Raw genomic sequence first — 25011 nt, 5'->3', positions numbered from 1 at the left:
CTATGAAATTGCAGAACATGTAATACCAAGCGCTACATAAAAAAACGAGTTATTCTCAGACCGCCCCAACACGCACAAGACAAATAACCCTAGAGGAGAGGATGTGGCGTAAGGGTCAGAGCTGCCGACTTTAGAGCTGGGGAACACGGTTAGACTTTCAGCACCTGCTCAACTTCCTGTGATTCTGGGCAAATCACTTCATCTCTCCTTGCTACCAAAAATGAATGAGTTCTTGTGCAGTGTAACCAGTGCTCATGTAAAGCACTGTAATATCTTTGGATTGGGTTTGCACAAACTGAACTCTATTTGAAGAGGCCCAATTTATATACAAAGGCTAGATGTTTTTGCTATTAAGCTTGTGGCCTTGAAGTGCTTGGGTCTGGGGTCATGACTCCTCTTCCACCATTTTGGAGACAACACCTTTCACCATCTTCTTGCCTAGAATGTACTTGGTTGGTGACTCTCCGGAGGTTATCAAGAGCATGTGCTATCACCTGGTATTAAGCCCTACTCAAATCAGTTGCTTAATGCACCCACTGAAGAGCTCTTGGCAGCATGAGAATATCACAGATTGCAATCCTGACACAGCTCTGCAAGGTCAATGCAAATGAATTAGAGCGATTTTGTTATTGCCAGACTGCCCCAACACGCACCAGACAAAGAACTCTAGGGTAGAGGATATGGCTTAAGGGCCAGAGCTCCAGACTTTGGAGCTGGGGAACACAGTTCGAGTCTCGGCACCGGCTCAACATCCTGTGATTCTGAGGACATCACTTATTCTCCTCTTGCTACCAAAAATTAATGTGTTCTTATGTAATGTAACCGGTGCTCATGTAAAGCGCTGTTATACCTTTGTATCGAGTTTGCGCTATATAAAACTACAAAAAAAGTGCTCCAATACCTTTGTGTTGAGTTTGTGCTACCTAAAACTGCAAAAAATAAATAAAGATCCCGCACACATCGCAAAGAAACAGTAAGATGCCCTAAAGCAAGGAAGAGGAAGAAACAACATACCACCATGACACGAAGTGGCAAAGCACAAAAAACAAATAGTGCGCCACACTAAGGTATCTCACCGATCATGCAATAATCCATGTAACAGGTCGGTCTCCAAGGTGGTAACAAAACTGCCTCAAAGCGGGACAAACAAAAGCACTTACCTACGACATCAAGGAATTTTTGAAAGGTAGGCCCAGGAACGAATCAAAGTGATGGGCGTGGCTAAAGCCCACAGAATAGATTACAACATGTTGAGAAGAGCAGTGCTTGCATGCTGCTATGCTCGACCTAAAAATGGCTGGAGGTACCATGTGCAGTGCAGGAAAAGACAACACATGGGCTAACAGAATTTTTAAGCACAGAGGAAGCTGGTTTTCAACAGTTTCTAGTGGGTGGACAAAACTCCACCAGAACATCTGAAGGCTCTGGAGCTACACGGGCCATGAATGCTCAGCCGAGGGGAGATCATTTGCCAGTAGCTTTAAGAGTACCATTGGCTGACTCTGAGGGAAGACCTCAGGACTAGCGGTGATAGCAGAGAGATATGCATCCCTTACAAGGAAAATGAAAAAAGCCTGCAAGGAAAGTACGTTCCTCCAACCCTCTCTGCCTTTAACTTCAGAGTCAGTTAAACATAGTGTGCTGTGAACTCTAGACCCAGCACAGGCATAAAGTAAATTTCCTGCAAAACACACCCTACCCTGCACCACGTCCTGAGTGGACATCACTCATGCATTTGGAGTCCATTAAAGGCAGCCATCCTCTCGCAAGGTTCTGCCCGTGGTACCCCTGGGAAACAATAACAAGACTGCGTTATGGGGGAATTTAATGAGTTGAGGCTTTTAACAGACAACTCAATGGAGTTAGAAACCAAGACGTTAATTGTGTTAGGCTCGAGGAAAGATGAAGTATTTTCCATTCTCAGAAAGAAGCCTCTGACCAACTGTAAGGATGAAAGTTCAGGGCTCTCTACCGCAGGTGTACCTTCTTACAGCATTTTTCTTTTCCTTCCACCACACTACATCCTTGCAATACCTTTCGCTTGGTGCCTTCTGAAGCAGAGATTAGGCAGGTGACAGATACGACGTAAGATGTCTGGGTAAACTCCTGGAAAGTGCTAGTCCTTCCATTCACACAGTGTAATCTGCCTGGTGACCTGTGGGTGGCTGCCTGACTATGGCATTGGAGTCAGAATTCCAGTCCAGCCCATTTCTGAACTCCTGTGCATAGCCAGTATATTTCTCAACTGAGTTGCAATCACTCCCTTCCAAAGCTGTGTCCCAGTACTATGGCTATGTTGACATGGTTCCTTCTAAGGCGGTTACTAGTGAAAGCGGCCCCCACCTCTTCAGGAAGTACTTGTTCATACTAGTGGATTTGTACCTCTCCCCAGATGCCGCCATTTGCAGGATTTGTTTTCTGCACCCTGGATTAAAAATTGAATTAACGTCTAGCTCCAGTGCAAATTGGCTCAAGGGTCCCATCTCAGTGTAGAGTCCAAAAAACAGTCCTTGTCCTAGGTGGTTGGTCTGGCAGATTTTGAAACAATCACTGCAATGGGCCCGTTTCCTGCTCATTCAAAACTAAATGATGCTGTACCCTGTGCACCAGAAAGCATCTGTCTTTAAATCTGGTCACAGAGAGTTATGTTGATACTCCTCACGTCATAAAACTATATGTGCCCTTTCACTCTTACAGAAAGAAACTGGTTTGAAGAAAACTCAGCCCAATTTAATGTTTAGTTATTCTACTGACTGAGGGACTAGAAACACTTTTGCATGAGGAGGCAGGGAGGCGGCCAAGATCACCTGCCACGAACTGCCATAGAGGCTGCAAAGGCTGCCTAAGAACGGGCCACAATAGGGAAGAAGGTCAGGTGGCAGGAGAACCACAACAATGACCTATAAATTGCAGATGAGTAGCTTCTTAGGAAAGCTTTTTCACAGGTCTGCCCATCGGCACCTATTAAAGCTGTCATCCCACAAATGAGCTCTTCTACATGCCACATCCCTGCTGCATGTTGGGCCAGTGTCTTTAAGAACGCTGGCTGTCTGGGGTCACCCAAGGCTCCCTCCCACCATCGTCCAGAGAGACAATGAAGTTCTGACAACAGTGGCAGCACCAAAAACTCAAGAACCCAAATTGTGATTCCTGAGATGTAAGCCTTTGAAATGCACCTGCAGCCCCAGTAACAGGCACAGCCCCCAATAACAGGCACAGCCCCCAATAACAGGCACAGCCCCCAATAACAGGCACAGGAGAGATTTCAGATATCTGCGGCAGAATACCCAGTACCATAGTAACATGCTAATAACTCAACAGTAAGCAGCCTATTTTACGACACTGTCACCCAGAATGGTTTAAACATCCAGCTAGTGCCCAGAATGCTCCGGGGCACTGTGAGGCATTAGAAAAATGTTGACTGTGAGTCTTAAAAAACCCCGCCCCTCCCCAGGACAGATTAAACATGCTGAGCTGCCTTGTAAGACTGTTTTGATACGAAATTAGTGCCTCCTACTCAAACAGTGCATTCATTGACTAGCTATTCATCTGGTGCTGCCAATGGAAGTAGATAGTGAAGTAAGCCTTAAGACCTGAGTCTCCTCAAAGTTCTTAGAAATGGACTACTCACTAGAGTAATCACATTAAAAATGTAGATTACAATTAATTTTGTGGCACGCACTGCATGAAGAGTCACCATCCATAAAAGAGACTATGTTAATGAGGGAGTCAAGTTGAAGACAGTTTGGCGAAAACAGAGTGAAATGGATATCGAACTTGGGGCATATGACAGTGTAGTAGGAAATGAGGTGGAACAGGATGTACAGATCCCCAGCTCAATCAAAGCATAGGAGGAAGACCAGATCCGGAAGATGAGTAGGATAAAGGCAAGAGGGTTTAAGGGGGTAGGGCAAGAGAGGAGAGAAGGGGGATTTCCCCAATGAATGGGACACTTTTTTGTTTGAAAAAAATATTTGGGGATAAAAATACCATTTACATGTTGAAATTGTCTAAATTAACACTGCACTGTTAAAAGTGAAATCTGGGGAAACAAATTAACCAGTCTAGTTTTTATTAGCAAAGCATTAGACAATCCTTTTTCTGACAGGATCACATTAATTCAATCACTAAGGTTCTTGGAAACCCAACACTGGAAGTTCGAACACTACAAAGATGATGTTGCATTGCATTGCAGTTGAACTGACAGTGGATGAACAGCACACAATTCCATAGATATTGGACCATGAACAAGATCTTACTAAGAAGAATGCCGACTTTTATTCTCTACCACAGATGGGTAACAAATGCCAATGCAGGAACCGTCTTGTGCCGTGATATGGGAATAGAGGGTAGGTTTGTGTTCTGCCAATTTCCTCCAATCTATTCTTGTAATGATGGGAAGTCTTGGAGCATTTTGTTAATATGACTGCAGAGTTCCTGGACCGCTCCACTCAGAGCTTTCAGTTCATGTAATCCAGTCCCCTGGTCTTCAGAATATGTGCCTACCCTAACTTTGAGGCTGGTCATGGAGATAAAGCAATTAGAGGATTAGGCTCTGTCAACAAATTCCTCTGGATAATTCCTCCTTTTGTGTTGATACTTCTGAATCAAGGGAAAATGGTTGAGACAGAAATACTTCAGATACTTGTAAAGTGTGCAACATTAGCTGATTTCACAAAACATTTCAAAATAAACTTTCAAAGTTCGAAATAACGTTTTTGATACATACTGTAAATATTATGGCATTTTTAAGTGAAAATGTACACATGACCCCAAGAAATAATTTTCTTAAGCAGTGGACCAGGTAACTGGTGACACAAACGAACATTCCCTCTGATCATCTGCGTACTGCCAATATTTCACGGAGTCCTTTAAGAAGTAATGTAACCCAACATAGATAATAAACAGAAGCTTCTTGCTATGTAAATTTAATTATATATTATTTGAATGGAAAAGGAGCACAGTCTTTGTTCTCATTTTAGCATTACTCAGGGTGTCTGGAATTAGCATAAAGTATGCAAAAATCTTTCAGATGAGGACAAAGGACATGACACAATATATGGCTTTCGGACCACAGTGCACATAGGTCATGGCATCAGTGCCACCCTGAAACACTGAAATTACACACAAGCTTATGAAACTGCTAAGGTTCCAATGCAATATGTGCTCAGGTTAAGGGAAAAGTCATGCACAGGTCTTCTGTTACGATTTTATGACAAGACCTGGGTAGGCAAAGATGAGACAAGAAGGGAGAAGGAATACCATGGACGATGTAGGGAAGGTAACAGGGGCGACATGGGCAAAAAAAAGAGTAAATAAGATGAGTAAACATGAGCATACGGAATGACTATGAGGTTTCTTTGGAGAAAATAAAAAACAGCAAGTAGCTACCAGGTAAACGTTAGTCCAAAAATTCATTCCCAACCCTGATTACACATACAGAACTTAGAGGAAATGCAACTCATCCAAAGCACATCAAAAAGAAGTTACTGTTGATCGTTCTAAAGGGTAACACAATTCTGTAAGTACAGTCCTACCTTATTGTCTCTTCTATCAAGCGATCAGAGCTGTGAAGAAAGTGGAAAAAGAGAAATCAGACGAATGCACCAACGATATTACAGAAAACTACAATAATGGCTCAGGTGCCGCAACGTAATGTTACCAGAAGAAATCTGTGGTCAGTAGTTTATTTATTACACACTTTTACTTGTTACTGGGAGCTGGGTGTCTCACATTCAGCAACGGATACATGGCTATGAAAGCTCCACTAGATGAAACGCAACAGAAAAAGCACATCCTAACTGTACAAGACTAAGTAAGGAGCCAGAAGAACTAATCCACCATCTATCCCATCAATTAAGCTAAAAAATAGCGACCCTAGTCCCATCAGTGAGATTGGAGAATACATCAGTCCACAGTCTGAAGAGGCCCTAACCAAGAAAAGGATGCGCCCCAAAGCCACCATACTCCACAAAAAAGTGTCCACTAACCACATGCAGGTTTTGACAATAAGGAACCGACCCTTCCCATACTATCAGTCTACATATTAACCCTTGTCGAACAGGACTTCTTCTGAAATCTACAGAGCAGGATACTCTAGCACATTTGAAGGACGGCACAAGTACTTGTTAATGGGTTCCATTAATGAGAGAAAATATTAGTTCTTCTTGGTGTGGAGTTTCTCTAGAATGCTGGCTGAAAAGAATAGTTGCAGGTGCTACAACGTTTGCGGACACTATGCTTGATCTTCGCCTTGACGTAAATACTTCTTATACAAGTAGTAATTCTACGGACACACATGTTGATGGGATAACAATCCTATTTCAGCCTCATCTGGTCTCAAGTCTTTTATCCAGGCCCTGGACAGCTTGTGGTTACTGCTCAGTTATTTGGTTAATAACTTGTTTATCACTGCTGACGCCAGGTCATGTATACTACAATGCTGCCCTTGGGATGCCAAGTATTCCGATAAGTTTATAGTTTGGATCTCGGAGAAAGTATGGGGCAAAGTATTAGCACTCCATGAAGAATATTTTCCATTCAAAACTATATCTATAAAAAAACAGATCTTTATTAACTACAGCAAAGGGAACAGGTATACATATAACCAGAAAGGCATAGTTCATTTTGAGCAAGATGACACCTCAACTTTTATTCTAGCGTTTACAAATTCAAAATTCAAGGCCCTGAAATAATACAAAGTTACATAAAAAAATGATGACACACTTACAATACTTGTCGTGACAAATGAAGGTTTTTAGTACTGAAATATTGTGTCCTTGGATAACCAAATGGTCTACTACCAACACATAAGTCACAACACTGTTAATTGGGTGAAGGAGTAACTGGTTTGATAAACTTGCCTTTTGGTCCACGTTCTCTGTAGCTCAGAGCATATGGCGATAAGTTCAGTGGGCCTGGGCCAGTATTGCTGTAAAAATGCCCAAAACCCAATAGTACAAAACTCAAAAGTGAGCTAGATCTTCCCTCGCTGGAAAGAGATGGCTACTCTCTGGCAGAGTGGAACACTGGGGAAATTCTTGGGTCTACCCACAATACAAATGCCAAACATACGTTAGCAAAGCCTAAAACAATTATGTTAGACTCACCAGTTAGTATTTGCAATGAAAGCAACTTGGTGAAATTAAAAAAACTCCATAAAACTCACTTGGTTTTGGGCTGCTAACCTATAAGGTCGTGCCTGTAAACCTGTTTCTGGTGCTTGCAACTGATGCATGACAGCACCACACTCCAGCAACAAGCAGAATGTCACATTCGCCTGTGACTGTAGAGATGTCTGGAACATATGCTCCTTAACTTGTTCATCCTTTAGATCACAGGGATAACAACTGCTGAGGTTCTTGAGATAGGTGCCTTCTCCTCTCTCAGGTCCATACCCTCTGGCAACAATGACCCTCATGCAGTGCTGCAGGGGCCTCATACGAAATCTGGAGTTCTAGACCAAGAGAAACACGAAGCACCATGGGCTCTAGAAGGAAACTGCCTGTCTGTAGGATGAAGTACATTCAGAAGGCGAAGAGATTTCACGCTCCACGTGAGAAAGGCCTGTGGGCCGAAACGCGCCACTGAGTTGATTGAAATAAAATATGGTTGATCTTGCAGTTCTGAGCATGCATTTGGTATACCTCTCGTATTGTGATGGAATGAATATATATATATATATATTTATTTATCCTTTGTCGTTATGCCTTTATGGCATCCTTGGCGCTCTTTATTTTCAACGCAGTAGTGCGATTTCCATCGGCTGGGCCACACCTTGTCACATTTCCAAAATATCTTCCTCACGAAGACCAAGTGAAAACGTACATTAACTGATTTATTACTTAAAGGTGAAATCGACTGCCAGTACTGGAAAGTGTGTTTTCACTTGTTCTTCGTGGGGAAGATATTTTGGAGAGATGTGTGTGTATATATATATATACACATATATATATATATATATATATGTGTATATATATATATATATATATATATATATACATACATATATATATATATATATATATATATATATATATATATACACACACACACAAAATGCTAATAAAAACAAAAAGCATTGGCTATCGCCAGACATAATTAGGCACCCAATTATTAAAGAAAGTCACAAAAGTGCAACCATGTATATATCCTCGCATTAGTGCAGATTTGTGACTTTGATTAATTCTCAAGTATTTACAGAAGTAGGCATGGACGTCATTTAGGGGTCGCCAGGGGTCACAATAGCATTTGTCACCCCCTGGTCTCAGAGGTGCCAAAATCAGTGCAAGGAACACAGAGGAAGCTCCTCATTATAGACATTGTTTGAGGCTCCACTCGCTTTGTTTTCTCTCCGTTTTTTGTAAAAAAAAATTAAACAAACTAATATTGAATAATGCTTCTTAGTGTAATAGAAAATGGAGTACAATTAGCTGAAATATAATTTTCTCGGGCAGTTGAGGTAAGTAAAAAATGCTTTTAAATGTATGTTGTGTGCATGTGTGAATGTATGTGTATATTTAAGTATGTGTGTTTCAATGAAACTGAAGTTCAAAGGGTGGATAATGTCACTTCCGCTACCACAGGCATTTTGGCGAACTGATGTTCATGGAAGTGGGCCTAGAAACTGTATTTGTCTAAACTGTATTTTTGAATGAGCAAATATGCATGTGTTTGTTTGCTCATGCAAGAATATGATGAGGGTTTGCCAGTTCACGTTTCCTATAATCCCTGTACTCCGCACCTTGGAAAAAGTTTTACTTCTGCCCTAGTAAGGAGTCAAATTCCAATGTGTTCTAGTGTGGAAAGAGATTAGAGAGAACCCCACAAAAAGCTGATTGTCCACCCAATGCTTTTTTGCGCAACTGATGTAAAAACTTAACACTTTTGGGATCCAAATGATGGAGTCACTCCTCTTTAGATGGATGAGGTGGACTAAAGAATGCCGGAAAAGTGACGGACTGTCCGATATAAAAACATCTCACAACCTTCGGAAAAAAAATCCACTCTAATACCGAGCACCAGTCTGTATGAAAAAAAGATGGTGTTGGCCAGCTAATCTGAAAAAAGCCTGAAGCTCACTGCCACAATGGATTGAAGCTATCACAAGCAAGAAAAATAAGTCTTCAGAGTCACGAGATGTAATGGGCTGCTCTGCATCGGCTCAAAGGGGGTGCACATAAGGAAAGTGAAGACCAAATTAAAATCCCTCTTTGGCATCACAAAAGGTTTAGGAGAAAACACGAGTTAAGCCTTTAACAAATGTGTTCATAGCAGGTGGTCTGAAGAAGGAAAGCTAGTCCGCCAAACACAAAAAAGGCTCAACAAGCAACCTTTAACAGTGCTCGCTGCAAGTCCTTGCTAGAAAAGAGACAAACAACAATATATCCAACAGGTCTGTATTACGGGTGTCACACAAGGCCACAAGCTTGATCAAGTGCCTGGCATAAACAGACTCTTAGAAGAAGGGCACCAAGCAGCAAGGATGACATACGCTACTTTGGGAGGGTGATCAAATGCAGTCAACTGCCATCCTCTCAGTTGCCACCCATGGAGATGTAGATTATACAGTACTGGGTTCAAGAACTTGCCCTGCTGCTGTGATAGAGGAATCTCCCGAAGCTGCATCCTGATCAGAGGACAGATGCTCATGTCTACAAGTTTTGAGTGCCACATTCTCCCAGCCCAATCCACAGCCATTAAAATGATTTGGGCCTAGTTCTTACTGCTCATCTTCAGAACTCGAGGCAGGAGCGGCAGAGGTGGATGGCATGCAAAAGTTCCAATGTTTCTCTCTAGATGGAATACATTTCTTAGAGAGAGAGACGTTTTGAGAACTACAACATGCAAAAGTGCAGACATTTCACGTTCGGCGTGGTTGCAAACACATTGAGCAAGGGTTCTCCCCACTGCTAGAAGATGGCCTGCACCACCTCTAGGTGTAACTACTGTTTGTGATCCGCTGGCACTGCCAACCAAGTGTGTCGGCCATGGCATCTAAAGTTCCCGTCAGGTGGTGCAGATGACGGAAAAGCCCTGAGGCCAGTTTCAGAGGTGCAGGGTCTCCTGGCAGAGGACCAACCACCTTGGGCCTGCTAGTTGCAATATCACTTAGTGGTGGTGTTTTCCATGAGAACCTGAAGAATCCTTCCTTTGATGGACAGTAGGAAGGCCTTTAAAGCCAACAAATGGCTCGCAACTCCAGCAGGTTGACATTCCACCGGAGACCCGAGTCCTCAATTCTTTCCTCTACCAGATGACCTCCCCAACCCAACAAAGATGAGTCAGTCAACAACATCAGTTCTGGGTGAAGCAGGGGTAGGGGATCTGTTGTTTGGTCCATTTGCGGTCAAGCAGTCACCACTGTAGATCGTTTACTGTCACCTCGGAAACCTGAATGGAATCTGACATATTCCCTTGATGCTGGGCCTGCCAAGACTTCAAGTCTGACTGTAGATATCTCATACGCCATCTAGCTTGGTCGATGCACAGGATACCGGAAGCCAATCGACCGAGAAGGCTCAGATACTCTCCTTGAGACCCAGAACTAACGCTGAAAATCGGGATCATAGCCAGAATTGTTCTGTACTCCTTGATCCAGAGAGAAGACCCAAAAAAGCGCTTTATCCAGAATGACTCCCATGAATTTGAGCATCTGTGAAGGAGTCAGGTATGACTTTGGCACGTTGATAGTGAACGCCAATGATGTGAGAAGGTTTGACATCACCTGGAGGTGGTCTTTAACTGACTGTGGCAAGCCGTCCTCCAATAGTTAGTCGTAAAGTAAGGAGAAGATTTGTATGTCCAATCTCAGAAGCTATGTTGTGGTTGCCTCCATAACTTACATAAATACCAGAGGGCAAACAAAAATACTCCTGGACCACCTTGAACCACGTTTAATATTAGTGAGCTTGCAGGACAGGAATACTGTATGGAAATCGGCATCCTGAATTTCCAAAGCTGGTAAAAAGATCCAAGGCCCCTGGGTCAGAGTGAACATCTTGAATTTGTCCTTCCACAGGAAGAAGTTGAGAGGCTGAAGATCTAAAACAGGACAAGGGCCTCGATCATTTTTTGGCACTAGGAAATAGTAGGAGTAACATACAGCCCCTATGTTGACGCAGACACTCTCGCTATGGCTCCTTACACCAAAAGAGTCTGTACACTTTCTGCAGCTAAATGGACAGGTGCTCCTCAGAAAACCACTCTGATATGGGCTGAAGATGCTGCAGGTTGGAAGAAAATGGCAGAGTGTTGCACCTTTGAACTATCTGCATGGCCCACATGTCAGAAGTCATGTTCTGCCATCCCTGGCGGAAATGACAACCTGCCTTCCACATAGCAGCTGTGTGCTGCTAAGGGTAAACTAAAGAGGCTTGGAGGCTGATGCCAGAAGCGCAAGGGACCAGGAGGATCACTGAACCCAAGGGCCAGACCTTTGTCTACTGTATCCCTGACCGCAAAAGGACGGGGGTGGTAGGCCTTTGTGTTGCTTGCATGCAAAACCCTTGGTGAGGTCTCAAACGAGGCGAAACAGTTGGGAATACAATCTTATGGGCATAGAGAGGACTAGGGAGCACTCTGACGCCTGCTTTCTTTGAAGCAGTTAATACAGAATCAACCTTCTCACCAAAGAGTCAAGACCTGTCAAAAGGCATAGCAATAAGTGACACTTGAATGTAACCTGGAGAAGCCTGTGGATCTCAATAATGCATGGCTCAACCACACAAGCTTTATTCGGATTTTAAAGATATACCTTGTGGGTCCCTAAGGGATCTGCTCTCACTGACCATTTTTAATATATATGTTGCTGTACTGCCGGATCTGATGGCTTCAGTTTTATGGTTGTGCGGAGGACACTCAGATTACTATCCAAATGGAAGGCAATCTTAGCCAACTTCAAGACAAATTTAAAAACTGACTGGTGAAGGTGGCCAGTTGAATAAATGCAAATTTCCTGCAACTACAATCAGATAAAATCAAAGTGTTGGTGTTTGGTAACCCTTCAGACTGGACCCCTTCATGGTGGCCCCAGACATTAGGGGCTTGGCTTACCACGGCAACTACTGCCCACAATCTGGGTGTCCTGTTCACAAATAACCTGTGCAAGGAAATGCCTCCTTGGCATGGTTACCCCCTGAAGTTTTGCCTTTGCTGATGCCAAGTTATGATTTGAAAGTGTGCTGAGGCCTGCTAACCAGGCCCCAGCACCAGTGTTCTTTCCCTATAACTGTATATTTGTTCTCACAATTGGCACACCCTGGCATCCAGGTAAGTCCCTTGTAACTGGTACCCCTGGTACCAAGGGCCCTGATGCCAGGGAAAGTCTCTAAGGGCTGCAGCATGTCTTATGCCACCCTGGGGACCCCTCACTCAGCACAGACACACTGCTTGCCAGCTTGTGTGTGCTGGTGGGGAGAAAATGACTACGTCGACATGGCACTCCCCTCAGGGTGCCATGCCAACCTCACACTGCCCATGGCATAGGTAAGTCACCCCTCTAGCAGGAGGCCTTACAGCCCTAAGGCAGGGTGCACTATACCATAGGTGAGGGCATAGGTGCATGAGCACTATGCCCCTACAGTGTCTAGGCAAAACCTTAGACATTGTAAGTGCAGGGTAGCCATAAGAGTATATGGTCTGGGAGTCTGTCATACACGAACTCCACAGCACCATAATGGCTACACTGAAAACTGGGAAGTTTGGTATCAAACTTCTCAGCACAATAAATGCACACTGATGCCAGTGTACATTTTATTGTGAAATACACCCCAGAGGGCATCTTAGAGATGCCCCCTGAAAACATACCCGACTTCCAGTGTGGGCTGACTAGTTTTGCCAGCCTGCCACACACCAGACATGTTGCTGGCCACATGGGGAAAGTGCCTTTGTCACTCTGTGGCTAGTATCAAAGCCTATACTGGGTGGAGGTGCTTCTCACCTCCCCCTGCAAGTACTGTAACACCTGGCGGTGAGCCTCAAAGGCTCAACCCCTTTGTTACAGCGCCACAGGGCATTCCAGCTAGTGGAGATGCCCGCCCCCTCCGGCCACGGCCCCACTTTTGGCGGCAAGGCCGGAGGAGATAATGAGAAAAACAAGGAGTCGTCACTGGCCATTCAGGACAGCCCCTAAGGTGCCCTGAGCTGAGGTGACTAACTTTTAGAAATCCTCCATCTTGCAGATGGAGGATTCCCCCAATAGGATTAGGGATGTGCCCCCCTCCCCTCAGGGAGGAGGCACAAAGAGGGTGTAGCCACCCTCAGGGCTAGTAGCCATTGGCTACTAACCCCCCAGACCTAAACACACCCCTAAATTGAGTATTTAGGGGCTCCCAGAACCTAGCAAGATAGATTCCTGCAACCTAAGACGAAGAAGGACTGCTGACCTGAAAGCCCTGCAGAGAAGACGGAGACACTAACTGCTTTGGCCCCAGCCCTACTGGCCTGTCTCCCCACTTCAAGAAAAACTGCACCAGCGACGCGTTCCCCAGGGTCTAGCGACCTCTGAAGCCTCAGAGGACTACCCGGCATCTAAAAGGACCAAGAACTCCAGAGGACAGCGGCTCTGCTCCAAAGAAGAAACAACTTTGCAACAAAGAAACAACTTTTAAAGGACTGCACGTTTCCCTGCCGGAAGCGTGAGACTTTCCACTCTGCACCAGACGCCCCCGGCTCGACCTGCGGAGAAACAACACTACAGGGAGGACTCCCCGGCGACTGCAACCCCATGAGTAGCCAGAGTTGACCCTCCTGAACCCCCCAGTGACGCCTGCAGAGGGAATCCAGAGGCTCCCCCTGACCGCGACTGCCTGCTTCTAAGAACCTGATGCCTGGTAAAGACACTGCACACGCAGCCCCCAGGACCTGAAGGATCCGACCTCCAGTGCAGAAGCGACCCCCAGGTGGCCCTCTCCCTTGCCCAGGTGGTGGCTACCCCGAGGAGCCCCCCCCCTTGCCTGCCTGCTTCGCTGAAGAGACCCCTGCGTCTCCCATTGAAACCTATTGCAAACCCGATGCCTGTTTGCACTCTGCACCCGGCCGCCCCCGTGCCGCAGAGGGTGTACTTTTTGTGCTGACTTGTGTCCCCCCCCGGTGCCCTACAAAACCCCCCTGGTCTGCACTCCGAAGACGCGGGTACTTACCTGCTGGTAGACTGGAACTGGGGCACCCCCTTCTCCATTGAAGCCTATGCGTTTTGGGCACCACTTTGACCTCTGCACCTGACCGGCCCTGAGCTGCTGGTGTGGTAACTTTGGGGTTGCCCTGAACCCCCAACGGTGGGCTACCTTGGACCCAACTTTGAACCCTGTAGGTGGTTTACTTACCTGCAAAACTAACAAATACTTACCTCCCCCAGGAACTGTTGAAATTTGCACTGTGTCTAGTTTTAAAATAGCTTATTGCCATTTTTGTGAAAACTGTACATGCTATTTTGCGGATTCAAAGTTCCTATGATACCTAAGTGAAGTACCTTTCATTTGAAGTATTGATTGTAAATCTTGAACCTGTGGTTCTTAAAATAAACTAAGAAAATATAATTTTCTATATAAAAACCTATTGGCCTGGAATTGTCTTTGAGTGTGTGTTCCTCATTTATTGCCTGTGTGTGTACAACAAATGCTTAACACTACCCTCCGATAAGCCTACTGCTCGACCACACTACCACAAAATAGAGCATTAGAATTATCTATTTTTGCCACTATCTTACCTCTAAGGGGAACCCTTGGACTCTGTGCATGCTATTTCTTACTTTGAAATAGTACATACAGAGCCAACTTCCTACAACCTGTCATTTGAACGCCATATAAAAAAAAGTTAATGACTACTTGCTTTTTAATTATTAAAGAATTAAAAAAAGATATTAGGCAGCTGCTAATACAAGCCTTGATTCTTAGTAGGCTAAACTATTGAAATGTGTTATATGTCAGTCTCCGTGCTTACCTAATACTGAGGCTACAGTTAATTCAAAATCTGGCTGGCAGAATGATACTCGTTATGCAGAAATTTGACAGAGTATCTACTCAACTTCGTAAACTACATTGCCTCCCACTTCAAAAATATGCTGTTACAAAGCCCTCTGCTTGTGCCAGCAGGTCCTATCCAGCATCTCAAACAACCTACATTTCTTGTATGTTTAAAAAGCACAACATGTCTAAACTGCCTCGTTCTGCCTCCGCTTATTTAATCATTGTACCTAAGTTCCAGAGGAACAAACTGGGAGGACGTGCCTTTTTCTGTGGTTACAGATCAGGCTTGGACTAAATTGCTGATTGAGCTACGCTCTGAAACCAATATTTTAACATTTCGTAGGTCTCTAAAAACCTATCCCTTTACTTAGTACTTTGTGAGTACCAAGAATAAGACTGATTAGATGAAATATACTTTTGTGCACAGTCTTTTACAAACAGCTCTACAATGTCATATGTATACTTTTTATGTACATTTACAATGCCTTTGAAGATGCTCTGTTTTATATGTTTTGAACACTATAACTTTTGCTTCGCCTCCAATTTCAAGTTACTCATGAATATCAATGCTGGCTTTGGTGTCTCTAAAAGTGGACATTACAGCTGTGGGATCCAGTGTCGGTTTGAAAACAATGAATCAAGATACCTAAGGCAGAGGTGCTCCAGAAATAAGCACAATATTTCACATAAGGACCCCGGACCTGAAAACAATATTCCAGAGGTCATCCACGGAAATGGACTAAAATGAAATGTATCCTCCACTAGAAAACACAACAGGCTTGAGGTACCATCCAGACTGGAATACATTATGTCAAACTTGACTTGGAAAAGCTGCAGCAATACTCTAAGTGAGGAACTGAGTGCAAGGCAGCTTCCACAGGAGCCACTGAAAAACTGAGGTATTATTCCAAACAAAGGCAGTCATTATGAACATGGTGGTCCGGACTGCCATGCCAGCGGTGGCCGAAATTACCACCACCGACATGGCTGCCCGGACCACTATATTTTGTTCACAGGGAAAACGCCACAGGCGGAACTCCGCTACCGCCGCCAGGCAGCCTGATGCTGGCAGAGTTCCTTATCTGATAGGGCAGCGCTGCCCGCCGGATAAAGAACCTGTGTTCCCCCAGCCTTTCCCTGGCGGTTTCCCCCACCAGGGAAAGGCTGTCAGAAAGGGTGCTCGGGGGCCCCCGTACACAGCCCCGTCGAGCATGTCACAGCCCGATTGACGGGCAGTGATATGCGCGGTGGGTGCTGCTGCACCTGCTGCAGTGCTACATTGACGACGGCTCCATGTGGAGCCGTCGGCAATGTCCAGGCCCAGCATTCTGCTGCGCCGGCAGGCGGAAACACTGTTTTCGCCTGCCAGTCCAGCGGAATGTTGTTTATTGTGCCGGCTGGGTTCTCAACGGGCTGGCAGTCTATGTTTAGACCGCCAGCCTGAACTCAGCAGGAAATCCCGCCGATTTCATAATGAGGCCCAAAGTCTTAACAGTGATGTTCAAACTTCGTGGTAGCAGAACAACTTCAATTTCATGCTGGTGTTATTTACTCACTTTGTATTCAGCATTGTTTTACTATCCGCCAGCCTTGCTACATTGCTTACCCACGTTGAGGTCCTCTAGCATAAGATTTAAAATATGTTTAGCATCTGGTTTTCAGACAAGAATGATAAAAAACACCACCAAAGAGAATATTTGCTTTTCTGTAGAAACGAGAAAGAACTAACTTTCACTGCACCTTTACTGATTTGGTGTCCACTGGTGTCAAAGTGGTATAAGTGCAGCTCCTTTCTCAATGCACTTTCTATGATGGATGTTCCTGCTATGTCTCGCTCAGGCCATGGTAAGCTAGTTAATATGCCATGCAACTAGCCACAAGGTCTCTCTCAAGATCTGTTTTCTCAGTCATTTTGAGAGTACGGTTCACCTCATCTCGGTTTTAGCTTATTCTCTGCATGCTGTTATGTGGTGGCTAGCAGTTTTTCAGCTGAACTTTGAGACTTGTCTAAGGCCAGGGCAATCTGTACCACCATGGTCTCCATTCACCTTCACTGAGAGAGTAGGCTGAAGCTCTGCTTCTAAAACCTCAGAGATCACGACTGTAGCAGCAAATCACTGTGCATAAGAATACATCCATAATCAATGTCCTCCGATGACGCACTGCACCCAAAAATCCTGTTCTTGGTTTTGCATCCTAGAGGCTTAAAAAAATGAATGTAGGAGACTAATTCTCTCATACTGAAAGATCAGGGGCCATATCATGAACATCTTCAGCATCCATTGTAGGTCCAGAAGGGGTTCAAGCACCAATTTTGCAGAAACACATACAGTTCAAATATAATTCTACAAGTCAGTGCAGGAGCTAGAGAAAGCACAGTTCACATACCATACAAGGAGTAGTGTTCTGCCCATGTAGGCAAGCACTTCTGGGCCCCACATAGGAGTAGTAAGCACTAAATAAATGTTGCACTTCTAAGCCTGTGCACCGATGCTGTATGTCAAAACTATGCACAAAATGATCCAAATATCGTCTTGGTTGCCATGGGGATGCTCTACGTGGTCAGAAAGACTAGGCTAATACATTGTACCCTGCACAACTCACCCTACTGGTCAAGGATTTGCCAATCCACATAGTTAAGTCAGAAAAAAACACAATCCTGACCTGCAGCACATCCTTCTATTCCAGGATGCAGCATTCACACACTTTGATAAATGCATCTTAGTCCTGAATAGGAGAACTCCAGGCTAGCCCAGGAGGTAGCGTCCACGTAGTTGGGTTAATGGACCAAAATCCTGACCTGCTGCGCTCCCTGTTGTCCCAGAATGTAGCATCCACAGAGCTAGGTAAGTACACCCCAATCCTGAACTGTGGCGCTCCCTACTACCCCAGGCTGTAGCATCCATAAAGCAAGGTCAGTACACTCCAATTTTCACCGGCAACACTCCCTGCTATTACAGGATGCAACACCCAAACAGCTAGTTCAATACACCTCAAACTTGACTCCCAGTACCCTCTTCAACTCCTGGATGCAGCATCCATACAGCTGGTGCAATGTACTCAAATACTGCACCGCAGCACAGCTGTTACTCTAGGATTTACCATCTACACAGCTATGTCAGTGCACTGTAAACTGACTCATAGCACACTCCCTGCTATTGAAGGATTTAGCATGCACACAATCAGGTCAATGGACCTAAATCCCGAACAGTGACATTTCCTGCTATTACAGGATGTACCATCCACACAGATAGGTATTTGCACCCCCAACCTGCCTTGCAGCACTCCATCCTATTTAGAGACAAAGAATCCACACTCTAGTCAATGTAACTCAATCCTGATTTGTAGCACCATCTTCTATTCCAAGATGCAGCATCAACACAGTTAGGCAAATTTGGTCCAATCCTGGTTTGGAGCACTCTCAGGTATTCTCGGATTTAGCATCCACACAGCTATGTCAATGCTCCCCAATCTTGTACTAGAACACACTGCTATTCCAAGAAGCAGCATCCACCCAGCTAGATCAATGCACCTCAGTCGTGGCCTGCAGCAGCCCTATTCCAGGATGCAACATCCACATAGCTAGGTCAAAGTGCCTTAATCCTGTCCTGCAGTACCCTCTTGTATTACAGAATATAGCATCAACAAACCTCGGACACTGCTATTTTAAGTTGCTATACTGTTTTCTGTAACCGACATAGACCACTCTGCTATACGTAAAGTGCAGCACTACCCTTGGGCTAGGTTCGCGCTTTAGAAACGCCGTAAATAAATGAATGTATTCCGTATGCGGCACTTCCACGTCTCTGAAAGTCATCCCAAAAGCACCCCCTCCTATTGTAGTACGTAGCATTCATACTGATCTGCAATATGCGTGTTAGTGACACAGTCCTAACTCTCCTCTAAGGCTCACTGTCCACTAAACTCTGCTGCCCTTAAACACCCAATGACCCCGGCTGAGAGAGTGAAAGCGAAGGAAGAGAGGAAGCAAGCAAAGAAGTTATTCGGCGCTAACGGCAAAAGCTTAAAACTATGGATCAGTTCTGGGACCCAAGAAATTCTAAGCAAGCAAATCCCACGAAAAGGGATTTGAATCTCATGCCCCTTCTGTTTCTGCATACAGGGCGCTGGCAGAGGCACTGAAGCAGATCCCTTGAATCAGCCCTGAAAAGATCACGCTAAAACAACGGGATAACATTAATGATGGCACGTCTGAAAACCCGAGCAGGGGGCCCGTGCAGTATTCTGTCCTGCAGTAGAAGTGCGGTCCTCAGCAATTTAACTGTAGAAGGTGGAGCTATTTCGCCCCCCTAGCCTTTCCCGCTCTCTGCGGCAATAACCAGGAAGCCATGCAGCGCGCGAGACTTCGAGCGGATGCACTGGAGCAGTTCCTGCGGTGCGAGGCCTCTCCCCATATCGGCTGTTAGGCCGTTTCATTTCACAGTTTATTTTACTGCCCATTCGTCTTCCAAAACAACCACCCGTGTTCTGTACCAGAAAAGAGGAGCCTCCTCAGCAGACAGGCTGTGAGGGAGAATAGTGTATCTAAAAATCAAATGACTCGCAGCTTATATGAAAGAGCAAAACCGACGACATAACTACATTGGACCAAGTCATCGACACTGTTTGAGAGAGAAGACTCATAAGCACGTTGAACAAGCAAAAGCCGAGACTGCCGATAAAGGGAGTTCTCTCTAGAGTAAGGGATGCCACTAGGTGATCGTATGTAGGACTCACATCTACCCATACTAATGATTTTGCATGTATAATCCCAAAGCTGGGCTAGGTAAACAACTAATGTCTCTGCATAGCTTCAATGTTCTCTCTTTTTAGGTCTCACCTACCAGTTAACGCAAAAAAGAAACACTCTCATACACTTTTTTTTTTTTACCCGTCTGGCTTTGGTAAGTTTAAAAACAAACAAAAAAAAAAAAACACATGCATCATTTAGTATTAGTGCATAAACTGCATTATAGTTGGTCACTGCAGAGAACATGCAACTGAGTGACCTTCAACGCAAAGCCGATTTGTGCTGACATCACATATTGTGGCATGACCTTACCTGGGTGAAAGGCAATGTCAAGGATGATTTATATATATCGCATATAGTGCGTCTTTGTGCTCTTTCAAGGTACATGGGTAATCAAAGGAACATAGATGTCCACTGGCTGATCTCTGTGCAAGCAGGCTCAGCTGAAAAGATGTTCTGAGCTTGCTTCTGCAGGACAGATGGTGTTACTGTTAAATGAGGGCCAACATGACATTCAATAACCTGGAAACTAACAAATCCAGTGTTCTACAGCTTGCTGTACTTTTAAAACTGTTTGAAAGACTAAATTTGATCTGAGGATATGGTCTAAAATGTCTTGTCGGTTTGTACTTTTACACTGCACTATCAAATAATGAAGTGCCCTCACCTGTAATGCCTGTAATGCCAGTGTAACTACTTCATACCTTAAACTGCTGTTACTGTAACATAATTGGGTTGGGCTTGTTTCTCAAGTAATAAGTCATTTAGACACTCTCTTCTGGATCTTTTGTAGCATCTAGATGGGAAATGCTGCTACACTTGGTAGAACAAAGTGGGCAAGTCCAGTCGAACAAGATTCTTCAAGGACGTTCATTTCTGTTGTACATCAGGGAATGACAAAATATTTCTGGACAGCCTGAATTTATCATTATACTGTTTTTCACCAACTATGAGGTTTGTCTCTCCATCTACAGCTTTTGATCAAAGTAAACTAGTAATTTATCCAATGCAGGTAAGGTCTGTGAAGTCAAACAGTACACTACTGGGACTTCCATTTGCAAACTAACAACACATTGTCTTAGGAATATTTAACCCCAGTTTGCTGTCTATCTGCTGAGCAATATCTAATGGACATGAATCCTCATGAGACCATCTCCTTTGTCCTCCAACTGAACTGAACTATCTGTTATCTGTGTACATCTCGAAATCCAAGTTGTATGCCTTTACCCCGATAACCAGCAGCAATTACCCACCTAAAAGTAGCATAGACTGCATTGAGCTATATGACGCAGCTAAACTTCGCCACACCCCAACGTTTGATGAGAGCCAAGATGTAACTTACCTTCGAAAACCCAAGGCTCTATGGGTGCAACAAGATCAAGACTGCAGAGCAATCCCCACACCTTGCCCATAGGAGCTTCCCACTTACTTCCTCCTACTTTCAATCAAGGTGGTCTCTGTTCAGGGGGCCAGTAGATGTCTAAATGGTTTCTATACAACAGGTCCTCCTACAACTAGATATTGCGTAAGCTGTTACAGTTCAATCTTTCTATCAATTTTGCTAAAAAATGTAACCTATAGCCCTACATTTTGCAGGCTGCTTTATCAAGCGAGACAAACATGCTTTAGATCCAATGGCACTGTGGACTGATTGACATATAATTGTGCATCAACAAACAACAAAGTAATTGAATGAATGTTTAAATTAATGTAAGCCAAGGACGATCGCTCAGACCACATTCAAGTCCATTATTATTTTTACCCACAGTGCCACTATCGACTGAGACCAGCCATATACAAACCAGCCTTGGTCTTGCTTCATGCAGACTTCCTAAACTCTCCGACATAATTTTGAAGATCATGGAGTTGGCTTCAAAAACAAGTATCTTCAGAATTCATCCAGGACACTGGTTCAAGAGTGATCCTGAACATATCCATCACCACAAAGGGTATGGTATTTAAGCAAAAGGGAAAAATAATTTAATGTATTTTTTACAGTCTTCAGCTTTTGACTTTTCAAATCAAAGTCTCAAAAGCAAACTCAAAGGTGAAACTAAAAAAAGCAGGTTATTTTAATCCAATATTTCAAATTCATCGATATCTTTTGAAGCCTTAGGTGATCTGTCATAGCCAACATGACCAGACAGACTTTTCCACAAAGTTGCCCCCCTTACGGTGAAGTGCTGAGGCTCTCATATATAGTGGGTTTCAGCAGGGGCTGTATGGCTCACAATAATATTTTCTTCACTCGCTCTTCCAAGCAGACCTGCCTCCCTGGAAGTATGGTGGGCAGGAAAACGCAAAGGACCAGCTCCCACTGCACAATATTGTAGATCAACAATTGAGCATAAAACTATGGATGGAACTGCACACTTAAGAGGGATGTAGACCAGAAGTAGCCATCATCATTTAGTTAATACAACTGAAAAAGGAATCTTAAGCTCTTAAAAGTCTGACAAGTTTAGAAGGTAATAAAAAGAGCAAACCTCGTGTGATTAAAATGCTGCTAATAAGTAAAACAGGACTAGGGAATCTGCCTGCAAAACCCTAGCCACAGCCAGCAAAAGAAGTGTACAGCATGTTTTGTGTGCAAGAAGAGTAAGCCATCAACCACTTAAAAAGCAAGGGTCACTGTAAAGATTAAAGTCAACAAACTGTTTTGTTAGCCACAATATCCTGAGTGTTTATTTCTCGCTGACTGGTTGCAAATACCTATTGTGTGCTTGCCAAGGACTTACAGTGAGCTCATTGCTCATCACTGGCTGGCTTTATTGTCACTCACTTGCTTACTTCTTATTCAATGGTTTACCGCCGCCTTCTTCTTCTTGTGTCTGTCCCTTCCCTGCAGCAAATTTCTTTTTTTTTTTTATTATTAATTTAGCAATCTTTTTTGGATAAGGAAATTAAAAAACAACTGGTGCCTGCGTTATTTCGCAGGCACATGCAAGTGTGGTAATGCTTATATTTGCAGGTCTGCACACATTCACACACATACTAAGTGATGCAACCAGTGGCTGCGTCATTGCAGCTTTTTTCCTTTCTATTTTGTCCAATGCTGTGCAGCATTAGCAAAAAATGCAGAACAGCAAAACAAATAAGTCCAAAAGGTGAGTCCTACTGGCTTTGCCAATGCTTGTTTACATTTACACTTATAGTTCCAATCAGACATTGATGCCAAAGCTCCCCAGCAGAGTTCTTGGTTGTTTATGTACTTGATGGCGACCCTTTCAATCATTTTACTGCATGGGTACTGCTTAGTGACTTTGAAGTAATGCTGTTTAAGAGCACAGCATGCATTCACCCTTCCTCCTCTATTCCAAGTTCTGAAACTCCACCCCGAATGTGTGGAGGAGATACCCTTCCCAGCAGTTCAGTACTACTGGCAAGCAGCAGCGACACACCACGTCTTCAGAGACCAAGATACACGGCTCTTAAGTCATCCATCATTGCAGGGCACAAGACACCTGTCAGCGGTAGAAACCCTCTTTCACAGATTTGCAAAAACTGCAGACAACAGCAGAGGCAGGCTGCTCTGCAGGGAAATCATGAAGTGTCCCCCAGCAGGCCGCAAGGACCGGGACGGAGCACATGCAAATGGCTTGCTTCATGCAGCGCTTACAACTAGGGATACGGTCGTTTTAAGCGAGGCTTATTTTTGGCATATGGCAAATGTGGTAACTGAATGCAGGTATGTACAAAGCTCCCACGCTGTTGATTTACCACTACTGATAGCAGTCTTTTTGTAGGATTTGACGACACAAAAAGTTAACAGAAATGACACGCTGAGCAGTTCTAATTCCTTCATCGGGCAGCAGGGCACTCGTATGAGTGTTACTTAAAACAAACACTGGCAAAACCAACAGGGCGTGCGATGTATTATGAGAAGTACGGTGTAATAGTTGCAAGACGTACAGATTTACCACAGGTGGCCCTAGAAAGGAAAAAAAAAAACTTAATCAGGGTCACTAGATTAATGCACCCAGGGTGGACCAAATTATGCAGCAGGTTTGAGTAAATTATGGAGCAAGAAAGGGAAAAACATGCAGCATGATGCAGCACATTTTGTGATAGCATTATTTTGCCATTTTTACAATGTCTCGCTAAAGATTTCACTGGTTAGTACCAGTTTAACACCTAAATACAACAATAAGCGATTGAAAGATGACAAACTTTAGCAAATTACTTTTCAACACGAACAAACACAAGTTTGAGCTAAAAACATGTTTTTTGTTCAAATCTGCAAATTACGCAGCCAATTATGAGATTATGAGGCAAATCCATATTTATGTGGAAAGCGCTGCAGAATTGCAGAATTCCAGTAGGCCTGCATATAAGAAAGGTCTACAACACTATGGAAGTTGGAGTAGGGACCCTCTGCTGAAAAACTGCGCTAGCATAGTTAATCTGTACCACCAAAGAACACTGTTCAGAAAACCAGATTTGTGTTCGAAGAGGTGAACTTAACTTCTTAAATGCAGAGGATTCATGTCCACTGCAATACATCTGTAGCGCAATGAACGTGAGCCGTTCCCATCCCCTACATTGAATAAACATACCCTTCATGTGCAAGCACCAGAAGGATTTTATTTTTATTTTTTTTAAATAAAGCTGGAATGTGAGGTAAAAGCTTCCCTTGTGGCTTGGGTTTTTATTTTTTGTTGACAATGTGACGCAACAACTGACAGTGAAAGTAGTCAGTTCCATTAGGTGCCAACTATTTTCAGTGATGTTTAGGGGGTGCAGCTCAGCCCCGAGCACCAATCAAAGCAGGACAGGTCCTGCTGGAAAGAGAACAAATTCCCCTTTCCAGCTGTACTACTCTCAAGTGAAGAAAAGCCAACCACAAGCAGGGATCCACTGATTAGGCACCAGGAATTTGTTTTGTGGGTGGGAGTGGCTCTTCTTGGTAAGCGCTCACTCACCCTGGGAGAAAAAAAATATAGTCTTTCTGTACTCCCTTGGGAGCGATTGGGAGGTTTACCGACAGCTGCCCCCACCCGAAGGGGGCAGAAAACACACTAGACCCAGAGAAGTAATCTAAATTTTAAAAATGGGAGGCCGGTCAGCCATGAACCCCTGCCCCTGTCCAATAATGGCCCAGCAGTCTTTCTGCCTTGCCCCCTATCCCTCAGAGTGGGCAGAAAGGCCAATAGACAACAAAGATCTTGTAATAAAAAATAATTGGTGGAGGGGGCCAACCCAAGCATTGGTACCGGCCACCATTGTATAACAGACCTAACAATCTTTCTCGTTCCCTTGGAGGCAGATTGAGGGGGTTTGCCCAAAGGGTATTCC

At 44.1% G+C, this 25011-nt stretch overlaps 1 protein-coding gene across 2 annotated transcripts in view; it reads right to left on the bottom strand.

Annotated features, from left to right (window-relative positions):
- GOSR1 (golgi SNAP receptor complex member 1) overlaps positions 1-25011 on the bottom strand; it is a 274923-nt gene that overhangs the window by 52847 nt on the left and 197065 nt on the right. For both annotated transcript variants that reach the window (XM_069226270.1, XM_069226271.1), the window contains exon 7: positions 5538-5567. In XM_069226270.1, the coding sequence (XP_069082371.1) occupies positions 5538-5567 (30 nt within the window). The remainder of the gene's footprint in view (positions 1-5537; positions 5568-25011) is intronic.

Source organism: Pleurodeles waltl, chromosome 3_1 (assembly GCF_031143425.1).
Source record: "Pleurodeles waltl isolate 20211129_DDA chromosome 3_1, aPleWal1.hap1.20221129, whole genome shotgun sequence".
Lineage (NCBI taxonomy): Eukaryota > Metazoa > Chordata > Amphibia > Caudata > Salamandridae > Pleurodeles > Pleurodeles waltl.
Note: the sequence above shows the minus strand (reverse complement) of the source record. Positions and strands in the feature narration are given on the sequence as shown.